Below are 12,830 nucleotides of genomic sequence, written 5' to 3' on the forward strand. Positions count from 1 at the left end.
TGTAACTGTTATGATTATTCCTTTCAGACCTTAATTTAAATTGAAAAGATTTCCGATTTTGTGCAACATTTATAAAGGGGTATCATCCATATGCATTTGAGATAAGTGAAGGCACACTCAAAGAGTCAAGAAACAATTATGAAAATTTCCATGAACCTCTTTTATAATTGTCTGTTATAAGCCCAGGGTGGGCAGAAAGTTTTGACTGTGATAAATAGAGAATATTCAAGGATATAGACAGCCACACTGGGATTCATCAAGGATGACTAGAAAGGTCGAGATGAAGAGTGCGGACTGATAACAATTGCTCAGTGGGTTATACCTGCAAGATAAGAGAAAGAAATCAGAAACAAAATAAACAGTTGATGAACTTAATCAAATAAATATAGATTGAGTCAACTCCTGGTGATCAAATGACACTATTCTCGTTGTCAAGTAATTCTAGCATCCGCCTTAGGGTTAGTGATTAAGAGAGAATTAAATAATTGAAGCTTAAGTATATCTCTAAATATGTTGACATGTGATAATTATGGAAGTGACATTCTCTTAGCTTGAAACATTACAAATTGAAATCCCTGAGTATGATTCAAACCCAAAAAGGGGAATTTTAGAGCAATATAAGAAAGGCCCAAAAAAGGATCATTACAATTTTGTGACTCCAAACATTGAAGTTTTGGCTTGTCAATATTTAGGCTTCGGAACATTACAATTTTGTGACTCCAAACATTAGAGTTTTGGCTTGTTAACGTTTGGGCTTCAAGAAAAGCACTATTTTGTATACTGCCCTTGATTATTCAACCTCGATGAATTTGCAGGATAATTCAGGAATTCTCAAAAAAAAAGGTGCACTATTTGTATATTCACAAAAAAAAATCACAAATGGTTTCTCAATACCCAGGCATGCACTTGAGAAAATACCCCTTGATAACAGATCAATGACAGCAATATCTTTCTTCAACTGCTCTTTGTCAGCAACAACTCAGTCCTCAACACCAGTTTTTTACCAAATTGTAGTCAGCCAGCTTCTACCAAATTGTAGTCAGCCAGCTTCTGCATTTTTTGAGAATTTCTTTTACTAATTTGAAACTTCAAAATCCTAAGCAGATTGGCCTCTCCACTATCAACTGATAGCTAAGCCCTCAAAAAAAATCAGCAGTGTGGCCATTCAAAAGCACTCAGGTTGTGGTTGCCCTCTGCAATGAAAACTTACAGGTCAGACCTCCAAATGTAAGTCTTTCCTAGACAGATGTCAGTAGGCCCTTTGCTAAATAGTACTTAACTTGCTCTTTTTGATACTGATTCGATGCACAACGAATAGCAGTGATTTAATAAGAAACAATTCTCCTCCTCCTTTCAATCTTCTTTGCAGTCAGCATACCCTCTGCAAGGCTTCCTCACTCTGGGTCAGCATACCCTTCCTAAGGCTTCATCATTCTAATACTAAATGTCAGACAAATGGATGCATGCAATTTGAGAGAACGGAAATATATTATTGAAATGGAAAAGCTACAAGTTGATTGTAACTTAATTGTTACATTTTAGACTCAACTAATATGGTGTTCTTACATCATTAATATAATCTGTAAATGTTTATGTACAATGTGTATCCAAAATGTCAATGTTAAAAATATACACAGTTTTCTCAAAAAAATTGCATAACCAACATGCAAGGCTCCACACAATTTCAGCGGTATTAAACTCAGAAAATGATTGGATCTAAGTGAGACCATCCTCAATCAAAGGAACATATGTGGTAACTTCGATAACACATTATATTTGGTAAATGATATGCACCTACTTACTGGAGGGCCAAATCTGGGATCATCCTCGCTTAACGGAACAAATTTCGGATCTTCAATCAGCTCAGTAGGAAGTTCTGCAACATAATATTGCCAATTGTTAGACAACGTACTATAAGCAACTTAGGATAATATGACAAACTAATAAGCTTGTTCATATACAAATTCATAACTGCTTAATTTCTTGAATCCTGTTCTGCTACTCAAAGGGTTTCAATAACAAACAAGGTTGCATTTAAGGCATGGAATTTGTGAGGTTGTTAATAGCTCCACCATTATATTCAACCAATGAATTTCCCAAAATTATGTTGTTTCATGACACACATTTAATCACAAAAAGTTCTGACAACACTTCTGCAGAAAAATTAAGAAACTTAGATGACTTGGATTATCTTAGAGAATGTGTACACAGACTCAAATAAGAACAGGTAAAGAAAATTAGATTGGTTTGTGTTGACTGTTGAGGATATGGATTAACAATAGCATAGGGAAAGCACCTTCGGACGCAGCCTGAAGAGGCTTGAATCTAACTGATACACCTTTTAAGCCAATTGCATTCATTGATGTGCTGCTACAGTTGACCAAATGCTTTGCCTGTTTGTGGAAATCCTGACATTTTCTCGAGGAGTTGCTATGGTACGGTAGAGCATGCATTGTCAAGTAAGTAAGGATTGGGTGTGGAGGGTTAGAGTACGAGTAAGAAAGGATAAGGTGTGAAGGGTTAGAGTATGACTATATTGGAACTGAGGAGTACTTGTTGTAGGGCATGTTAAAAGTTTCTCTAATTGCTCATTTAGTGAGGACTGTCATCACTTTTGTAATGTCTCCATTTTTTGGCGTGCTTATGTAGATAATTGAGTCAGTTCTTTATAGTGACCCTTGTGAGCTGACAGGGTTATTTGGGGGTCTTAGTGGTGGACTTACTATTTTTAGAAAGTCTAATTCAAGCGGTTGCCATATTTGGCAGTGCAAATGGTGGCACTAGCAATTGGTCATTGTCTACAGTGGATTGGGCTATTAATTGCATGAGCTCCTATTTATTAATTAAAATAAAGTTACATTATTATAATAGCACTTTATTATAATAATGTTATAAAATGATGTGTTGGTGAAGCTTCTTAAGTGCAGTTGCATTTGGGAAACTTTGCACCAATGGGGATTACAAATATGAGCTCATTTTGATGGAAAAGCATCCGATTATCCAATTATTATTTGCTTTTGTTGATTTGGTGAGATTATCTGAGGTTGTTGATTTTTGTGCCCTTGTTGTGGAATAAGAGTTTTTTCTAGAGAATTGCATTTGCAATCATTTTGCAATTTAGCTATTGAGGTATAGCGAATTGCTTACTTCTCTACTATGGCATACTGTTTATAAGAAGTGGAGATCTTATTGTTAGAGCAAATCTAAGATCTTTGGGGCATCATATATATATTTTTCAAAATAACTATCCTGGCAAGAAATTTGTGTTTTATGCAATTTATTTATATATTGAAAATACAAGCTAAAAAGAATGAAAGGGGCATATATATATATATATATATATATATATATATATATATCTAACTATTCAAATCGAAGACAAGAATTATCAGAAACAAAATAAGATTTCATACCTATTGCCAATTAAATATAGTGCGCTAGGTCGAGATTCTCACAGTGGTATCAGAGCAGTTTCCTACTAGCCAGCCAGAATTGGGCTCAGTTTGATTAGTGCTTTATTTTGAAGATTTAGTTTTTAGCGTTATGGATAGAGATAGGATGTTTGGTATTCATTATACTTGTGAGGTCACACTTCTCCACCCAAAGATGGTGATCCTGATATTCAGTTTGGTAGAGTGGGTGATAGTGGAGCTAGTAGTCAAGGTGGTTCTGCTGGTACAGGTTACAAGGATGCTGGCATAGGTTCCGAGGTGGATAGAGATGTTTGAGCAACATTTTGGGACTTAACTGCAGGACGAAACCAGATGGCAGGTGTGTGCAACAGCTTCCTGACACTACAATGGATAGCACTCCCTCGAGGACGGAGTAGGGAGAGGGCTCAAGATGTTTCTATTGGTTCTCATAGATCTCAAGTTGATGATAGATCTCGAGATGGTGACAAATATAAAGATGGAGATTGGGTTCGAGTTGAGGATCGAGGCAGGTTAGCTGAAAGAGATGACAGCCAAATTGGCCCATGTGATAGGCCAAATGCCCATGTTTCTGAGACTTGAGGTGGATGCAGTCAGTGTTGAGCCTGAAGCCGCTCCTTTTGTTGATGACATTGTGGCACACTTTGCGGAATGGATGCTTTGCCATGAGCAATAAAGCAACATTTGAATTTTGATAGGTTTTTGACTCATAAGCGAGAGCATTCCAGAGTGAGGTCAGTGCCTGAGACATAGAGGCCTCGACAAACTAGTCTAAGAGAGGTTTCCAGTAAGATGAGACTAGAGCACTTCAATGGTAGTGGGCGAGTTACAGCTCAAGCTTGGATCCATAAGCTCGACACTTATTTGGCTTTGCATCCTATGTTTGAGGTGGATGCCATTAGGTTTTGAGTATTACACTTGGATGGAGTTGCCCATGACTGGTGGTACCATGGGTTAGTAACCTTGCAACATGATCAAATTACTTCCTATTAGGAATTCGTGGATCATCTGATTGAGAGGTTTGATAGAAAGGATCTCGAGGTGTACTTCTGTGAGTTGGCTCAACTGAGACAATTTGGTGGTTTAGAGGGATATATCAGTGAGTTTCAAAGACTACCAGTTATGGTTTACAATATATCAAAGCACAGACAGGTGATGTTATTTATGGAGGGATTGGTTGAGCCACTCCGTGGGTGGTTGAAGTTATTAGACCCATCTTCTTTGTAGGAGACAATGAGGAAGGTATGAGATTTATAGTCATTTTCTCAAAGCAAGGGTGCTTCGAAATCTTTTGTTCCTCCGCCTATTAATGAGGAGTCCCTTCCAGTTGTTGAGGGCAAGGAGAAGTCAGTGGGGAATTTCGATGATACATCCAAAGAGGACCTGAGGGGGAGACACTTTTGCTATTGGTGAAAAGGGCCTTTCTTTAAAGGTCATACTTGTGCATTAAGGTTGAAAGGAGTAGCAAACCATAGCATGTGGGTTTATACTGATATTGTTGAGGGAGATTCATTCCAGTAGGCTGAGTATGAGGATGAGGGTAGTCATACTAGCAATAGAATTTATACTATGATAAATGTTTACAATCTTGTATTTGACTCACATATTCAGGATTTGCATCAGGTGCAGAGTTGGTATGTGCCTAAGACGGATTGTTGGCAGGATGGTTGGGTGGATTCAGTGAAGGAGGGTATGTTGAGCTCTCCTATGGAGTTGTCTTCTAGTGATATCTTGGCTTCTACATCATCAATGCAGATTTTGGGAGTTATGTTACAGGTTATGTTATTCGTCCTGATGATGTTAGTGTCATACAGTTGGTTTAGTGATGACAGGGATGTCACATATTTCTTATGCGATCTTGGTAGAGGTTTCAATGTGATGATTGACTGCTTGAGGACAAGCAATCTTGGGCAGAAAGGACCGTAATGTCCATGGTTGCCATATTTGGCAGTGCAAATGGTGGCACTGGCAGTTGGTCATCGTCTGTAGTGGATTGGGTTATTAATTTCATGAGCCTCTATTTATTAATTTATTATTTAAGTTTCATTATTATAATAGCATTTTATTATAATAATCTTATAAAATGATGTTATGTTGGAGAAGTTTCTTAAGTGAAGTTGCATCTAGACAACTTTGTGCCAATGGGGGTTAAAACTATGAGTTCTTTTTGAAGGAAAAGCATCTGATTATCCGATTATTATTTGCTTTTATTCATTTGGTGAGATTATATGAGGTTGTTGACTTTTGTGCTCTTGCTGTGGTATAAGAGTTTGGGTCTTAGGGGGCATCTAATCTACAACTGGGGTATTGTAGATTAATCTCTAAAGAGTTGTTCAAGGTTGAAATTGTTAATCTCTTTTTGTGATTACTACTGTTAAAAGACAGAATCGGTTGATAGGGTTTTGACAAATAATTTGTGACTGGGTGGAATTGGAGTAATTGAATTTTGAATTGTAGTGAGAAAAAACTCTGTAAAATGTAAGTCTAAAACTTGGAGGATTCTTCCTACTATACATTATTGGAAGGCACAATTTGCTAGTTGATCTGCACATGTGAGATTCCCCTCGGCATCATTCATTATGATATATGGGCATCTACCTTGGAAGCAATTGCTAGCATAATGTTTAATTCCTCCAGTTTGAAAATGTCAAGCCTTCCTGTATTTTGACGTGAGTTGCCTCTATTGGCTGGCATTGTGGATTTTGAGCACAAGTGCCCAGTTGGCTTGTTGTGGCATGTGAATTGTCTGCTCATAGAAGACCCATTTCAAGCCCAATCTGCAACATTTTTTTTGCACCAGCTGAGAACTAAAACTCTTGCTTTTGGGCAACCATATCCCTGTGATTGAATGATGTTTGGTTGCTCAGTTTTAGGACCTGTTCTGCACTTCTGGCACCTTGCATAGCCTGCTTTGGCAACATCTATTTAGGCAACCAAAATGGACTTGAGCAAGAATCCTGCTTTTTTGGGCACCCATCTATCTATCAATGACAATGCTACTGGACGTCTACTTCCTCCTGCTAGGAAGTCAATTTAGTGGGTCGAGGTTGCAAATTTATTTTGAATTCCTGATCGAGTACTATTCCTTATTGCAAACATTGTGAATTTCGAATAAATTGTAATTACGAGTTTAGTTATACATTATGAGAATAAAGTTGAAAAAAGAATTAAAATTTTGTTAATTGGGGCCACATCAAACTCTTCAGTTTCTTATTGTCATTATTGTTTTCCATTGGCAAATTTCTTGTGACTGCAATAATTGGAGAGCAATTGCTCATTGTTATTAATTACCATCTTTGGGAAAGTTGTGATGTGGTTATACCTTGTATGCAACTGTCCTAACTGACTAAATTGGAAGAAGGGAATGCTTTGCAGAATTTCATTTGGTTAGTTTAATCTGAGTTCTGATAGTTCATGTAGTTAGTTATGAACAGTTCACTTTCATTTATCAATTTAGTGACTAGGATTTTGAAAGAATCTTATATGTAGCAGAGAGAGCCAGGTCAGGGTTATTACAACTTTCTAGTGTTTCCCAAACTTTTCTTGTCTTTCCCCTTCTTTACTAGTCTTGTCATCTTTCTATCTAGCCATTCTAGGGTAAAAGGAGCAATTGGGATCATCAAAGTCTCCAAAGTGATCTCCTTTTATCCAACTAGTCAATAGATTCCAACTCATGATTTTTAGTTGTTTCAAAATCTCTTCTAGTGATTGTATCATCTTCCTCCAACTAATTAGGGCCTTGAATTCGCTTCCATTTGTATTTTCCAACCATATCCACCATTACCCTTGAGAACATACTCTCCCTAATCTCCAAATCATCAGTTACATCTACCCAATAATCTTCAAGTGTGCAATGTGATGGAAACTATTTCTATAAGCTCACTTGATTTTCTTTTCAGGACCAAAGTTCTCTCTTGCCTCATCATATCCTAAGGCATATAAGTCAAATTCTAGTTCGACGGCCTCAGCTGTGGCAAGAGTATTATGTCCCATTTTGGAATATTAGAAAATTAAATGCCACTTCACAAAATATTAAAAATGACTTTATAGGAGCTTAATGCAAATTCATTTTAATATTATAAAGAGGTTTGAAAAGTGATAAAAAAAGAAAGAAGACAAAAAGAAAGGAATTGGAAAAATGAATAGTCACAGGGCTACTCATTAAAAGAACGAAGAGAAGATCATTTGCATATGCTCGATTATGATTTGATATTGTTCTCTTGGAGAATTTGGAAGCTTCAGCCTTGTAATGTCCCATTTTTAGCAGGTTCCTGCGATTGGCCAAGTCAGTTCACCATTGCGATCCTCATGAGATGACAGTGGGATTTGAGGGTCTTAGTTGTGTGGTTATAGGCTTTCCAATAGCCTATAGTGTGTTTAGCTCCATTTAAGGGACTTACTATTTAAAGTAAGTCAATATGTTGATTCCAATGAGTGCACTTGAGTTAGAGAAGTTGGAGGATGCTTTCAGTTTTTATTTCGGGCTTTCGGTTTGAGCTCCAAGAATCTTGGAGGGAGCATCTATTTATAGTAAGTCACCCCGTCAAGTTCATCCATCATCTTTCATCATCAGGATCACTTTGTTGTTGTCAGATTTCAATTCCGATGCTTTTTCAGTTGTTTTCGCAAGACGAGTGAATTATTATTATTATTCATCTAAATACGTTGAGGTTGCTATTTTTGTTGGTGTTGTTGATTGGTCACCTCAATATCATAGCTCATTGGAACTGAGACAAAAAGTTTTAAATCGTGGGAACGAGAAATAGTGGCCTTATGTGTCAGAATATTAAGTTATGGTGGAAAAGGTCATTTTCAGAGCCAAATGCAATTAATAAATTAGATTATAATGACACTTTATTATATTTTTAATGTTGTGTGTGGGAAGCTTCTTGAGTGAAATTCATTTGGGAAAATTTGTGCCATTTCGAGATTATAAATATGAGCCCATTCAATGAGTAAGGCATCCAATTGAATATTGTTTTTCTCTTGTTGTCTTTGTGACACTTCGGAAGTTCTGAAAGTTTGCGCCCTTGCTGAAGTACAAGGGTTTGGGATCTACGGCTGAAGTATTGTAGATTCAATTCTGAGGATTGCATTTGCAATTGTGCTAAGGTATAAAATTGCTTTTTTCTCCTACTATATTAACTTTTGCTGAGAAGTCTAATTTTTCTTGCTGCTAGAGATTGTTTTGGAATTTGTGAAGGCATTCGCTGGAATTGTCATATCAAGTTGTGTGTTGGTTAATTTAGAGTTGGTTGGGCATCGTTTATATCTATTGTTGGGCATTATTTTCTATCTGCACTTTGGGAGCAACATATCTACAGTTGCATTTGTTTGCTGAAGAATTCTTTTGCTGCTACTAGTCTTCATTTCAGAGGGTTTTCAAATCATGTCTACATCAAGGCTCATTATAGTGGTATCAAAACTCTCTTGCAAAGTGTTTGACAAAATGTCAAACAACTAAGTTCTAAAAGAATTTGGTGTTTGATGAAGTTATAACCAGTTGGGGTTATTATAGTGGTATCAGAGCGGTTACCTGCCATCTTGTGGGGTAGGAAAGTTATTTTATTTTCAAATTTGTTGTTGCATTTCGAGTGACCAGCACTCTAGCATTTTCTTGCAATGAGGAAGTTAGTGCGATAATGAATGCTTTGCAGGAGAATATGGAGAAACTTAAGCTTCATCAACAGAGGTTGGCGAAGAGCTTGTCGGATCTAGACACAGTTGACAGGGCAGTGACATATATGGTTTCCGCCTTTAGAAGGCCAAGATCGAGGCTGCAAGAAAATAAGCTTGAGTTTTCCCCGACAAGTGTCCATGATGCAGATGTACCTGTATTTAGTATGGCACCTGCTAGTCCTAGTTGCAGTGTTGATGATGGACTCATTTCACAGAGATCAATAGATGTGTCAGTACCCTTGGTGGATAGTGGCATTGAACTTTAGCAAGTTGAGGCTTCCAGAGTTGTTGCTGCACTTAATGCAAAGACAGTTGATGTAGTTGTTACTACTGACACTTCTGGCTCTCTCGAGGAGGGGATTATTATTGGAGATTTGTATGTGTGTTGTCATAGTGTTTCTCTAGTATAGGAGAGAGAAACAGGAGGCAATTGCTTCCTCAGGCGAGACCGATGCATGTACGGAGTCACCTAGCTGTGATGTTGGTGATTTGTGTGTTACAGCAGAGTCAGTAGATGTGGGTTCATGCTCTAGCATTATTGATTCAGAACTTGACATTGAGTCATGTGTGCAGTATCAGGTGTCAACAATTGAGGTTTTATTAGGAGATGTGAATGCAAATAGTATGGACTCATCTAATGATACATTTGATGATGCTATGAGCTACACCGGGTATGATATCCCTTGCCAGGTATCAGCTGATGACTCCGAGGAGGTTTTAGATGGGTCCCAAGATCAATGTTTACAGGATCTATCTTTTGAGCTGGAAGTTGAGACATGCAAGGGTATTGATATTGCAAGGGCTTCCATTTCTTCAGATGAGGAGTTGACTGAGATACATAGTAGTTATATCTCGAATGCAAAGTTGTGCGAGGTTGATAGCACACATGCAGTGAGTGATCTTGTGGTGGGTAGTTCTGATTTGGCTTCCTATCACAATGCAATTAGTGAGACAGGTAGCTTGCATAAGAGTGAGGTGTTACAGAGGCATCATGTGACTTGTCAAGTGAAGGTGAGTGATAGTGGCATTTCTTCAGCTCTTAAGCATTATGATGTTATCCGTCAGATGCTAGCTACATCTGCTTGGGGTGCTCCTGTGTTAGATGAGCACGATGATAGTAGTCTTTCCCTAGGAAAGGTTCATGCACTCCGAGAGGTTGTTAAGATCTTGAAGCATAGTTACTCTTAATTAGTTGCTGACAGGGATTACCTTTTGAAGTGGGGTGGCACCTATTATGAGATGTTGCTAGGGAAAGAGGAGGTGGTTGAGCTCACCCAAGAGCTTGAGGTGAATGTAGACTCACTTCAGTGTACTCAGTTGGCTTTTCAGGAGTCACAGTCACAACTGGATGAGGTGACCATGGAGTTAGAGCATGTCCAGACCACACCAGTCACAAATCTAGTTTAGTTGCATATTGTGGTTGGTGGTGAGTGTAAGGAACCTCTGATCCTATAAATAAATTACGAAGTATTAAGAATGACATTAGTTGAGTTTTAGGTTTTTTTTTTTTTGTTTTGCTCAGGAGAAGTTTTATCTTAGTAAGATAGACCTTTAATCATTGTAAGCGGCCATCTATGGTCATACCTCTACTCATATGAGTAGGTTATCAGATAAGTGACCATGATGCTGTACCTCCATCCAGTCGAGATGGGGAACCAATAAACACATAAGCGGTCTTCTCAGGCCATACCTCTACCGTGACGAGGTAAGTTATTCATAACAAATAAGTGACCTAGAATCCGTACCTCCATCTTACCGAGATGGGTTATTATATAGGCAGAGATAAATATTGCTCTTATCAGAGTCTTTCCCTCTTCGGGACCAATCCGGGTCCGGGTGGCTTGCAGGAAGTTACACAAACTACCTATGTCTGAGCCAAGGTTCCTTGCAAGGTTTAGTGTTACCAAAAGACCTACACCTTTCCTTGGATTTCGGGCCTTTTGCCAGGTGTGTGGCCACCGAGTATATTACTAAGTCCTATACCCCTTCTCGGGTTTCGGGCATCCGGCCGGGTATAGGTACCTACCTGAGAATCTTAACTTAAGTTATATTTTCTTTTGTTTTCAAGTTTTCTATTACCTAAGCTTTTGAAATAAATTATAAATTGTTGTGAATCACAAATCTACCACACCTATGTCCAAAGTATCTGTGCTCAGGAGGTATTCTTCACCGTCCAAGCTGCCTACATACCCGTATCCACGGGATCAAGATATCAATGGAACACGCACTCACTACCGATATGTAGTTCTGTTTGTTCTAAGTTGATGTAGCTACTGTGGAGACAACCCTTGTGGGGTTTTCTTGTTTCCGAATAACTCTTCACCGTCGTACACCTACTAAGGCGAGTCAGGCGGCAATTATAGTTTCCATCATATTATGCATAAAGTTAGTTTCAAGAGAACTTAGTTGGTTCATATAATGTTCACCTATGCGTATGAGCCTAAGTCTCCCACTTGGTTAGTTATTGTAAGAAGGAACTTTCCAATAGTTGAAACATACTATGCTGAAGATAACGTACTATGCCTATACTACCAATAGGCTCTGAGTCTTAAGTTTGCACAAAAGAATAAGGTTTGTCTACCTAAGTTTCTTTGTCTCTTTTTCCAAGATCTATAATAACTGATAATTTTATTTGCAGAGATAAAGTTTATCACAGGCTATCATGCTATTAGTAAAGCCAACAGATAGAGATTTTCCAGTTAAGACTCTTAAACTTGACTGCAGCAAACATACTAGTTCTCCATTCTATGTCTTTTCTTATCATGTAAGGACCTTAGTAGAATTTTGATTGCAGGATGTTTTATAAGAAACTAATATTTATACAGATAATAAAACTTAGAAAATATGCATGATATTTCCTAGCAATTCATCTAGTTTTCCAGACTTCATCAAACATCAGTAAATTACTTGCTTGTAGTGTTGAGATTAAATTAATTAATTAATTAAACACTTCTAGCTATCTTGCTGTTTATGCTGGATAATTAAGTACAGCAGGTCACTCCAACTGTAATGTAAATTAAAAATGAAGTGTCTAAGTCCATCACAATATATGTGTACGTATATCTTCAACACCACTAAGACTTTCCTAACATTATATTCAGCTGTAACACTACTATAAGATTTCCCTTCCAAATAGCAAACATAAAAAATTAATTACGTTTTCTACTCTTATTCTCATCACTCACCTAGATAACTTTAAAAAAACAAGTTTTTTCTTCAAATAAGCTTTTGCATACCTGATGAAACTGAATGAGTTTGAAATGAGAAAAGGGAAGAGCTTGCAATTTTCTGTACTATGCTATCAAACAGCTACTTCTTCACCCTTCACGTTTTTCTTCTCTTTACTGCAAATTCTGTCTATGGCTAAGATGTTAGATTAGAAATATAAACATGATTCCAGATTTTCCTGTTTATCTCCGATTTCTATCATATTCTTCCCCTCCTTGTTAAGAGAACGACTTGCTTCTTTTATCCCCATTTATGGCGACAAAACCTCCACTCTTTCCATACTCGCGCTGCCCTTTTGTGGTCGACCTAGGTCTGATTCACGTCTTTCCCAGGCGTCCACATTGCTAGTTTCCAGAGAGGCCACACCTGTAGCGTCCACATGCTCCCTTTTCTTCCTGGGTCGACACATCTCTTCTCCAACTTCCATGTATCCAGCGTTTTCTTTGCCAGACGTAAATGCCCATTCCCGTGGTTTAAAAAAAACTCAATCGA

At 37.8% G+C, this 12,830-nt stretch overlaps 1 protein-coding gene across 5 annotated transcripts in view; it reads right to left on the reverse strand.

Moving 5' to 3' along the window:
- The window catches only part of LOC149578130 (vacuolar acid trehalase), a 303,065-nt gene that overhangs the window by 178,993 nt on the left and 111,242 nt on the right, over positions 1 to 12,830 (reverse strand). For all 5 annotated transcript variants that reach the window (XR_016364224.1, XM_089827636.1, XM_089827640.1 and 2 more), the window contains exon 2: positions 1,803 to 1,876. Coding sequence is in view for 4 of the 5 variants with exons in the window: in XM_089827636.1 (XP_089683762.1) it covers positions 1,803 to 1,876 (74 nt within the window). In the remaining variant the exon portion in view is untranslated. The remainder of the gene's footprint in view (positions 1 to 1,802; positions 1,877 to 12,830) is intronic.

Source organism: Cupressus sempervirens, chromosome 1 (assembly GCF_028749045.1).
Source record: "Cupressus sempervirens isolate cs-2001-9-10 chromosome 1, ASM2874904v1, whole genome shotgun sequence".
NCBI lineage: Eukaryota > Viridiplantae > Streptophyta > Pinopsida > Cupressales > Cupressaceae > Cupressus > Cupressus sempervirens.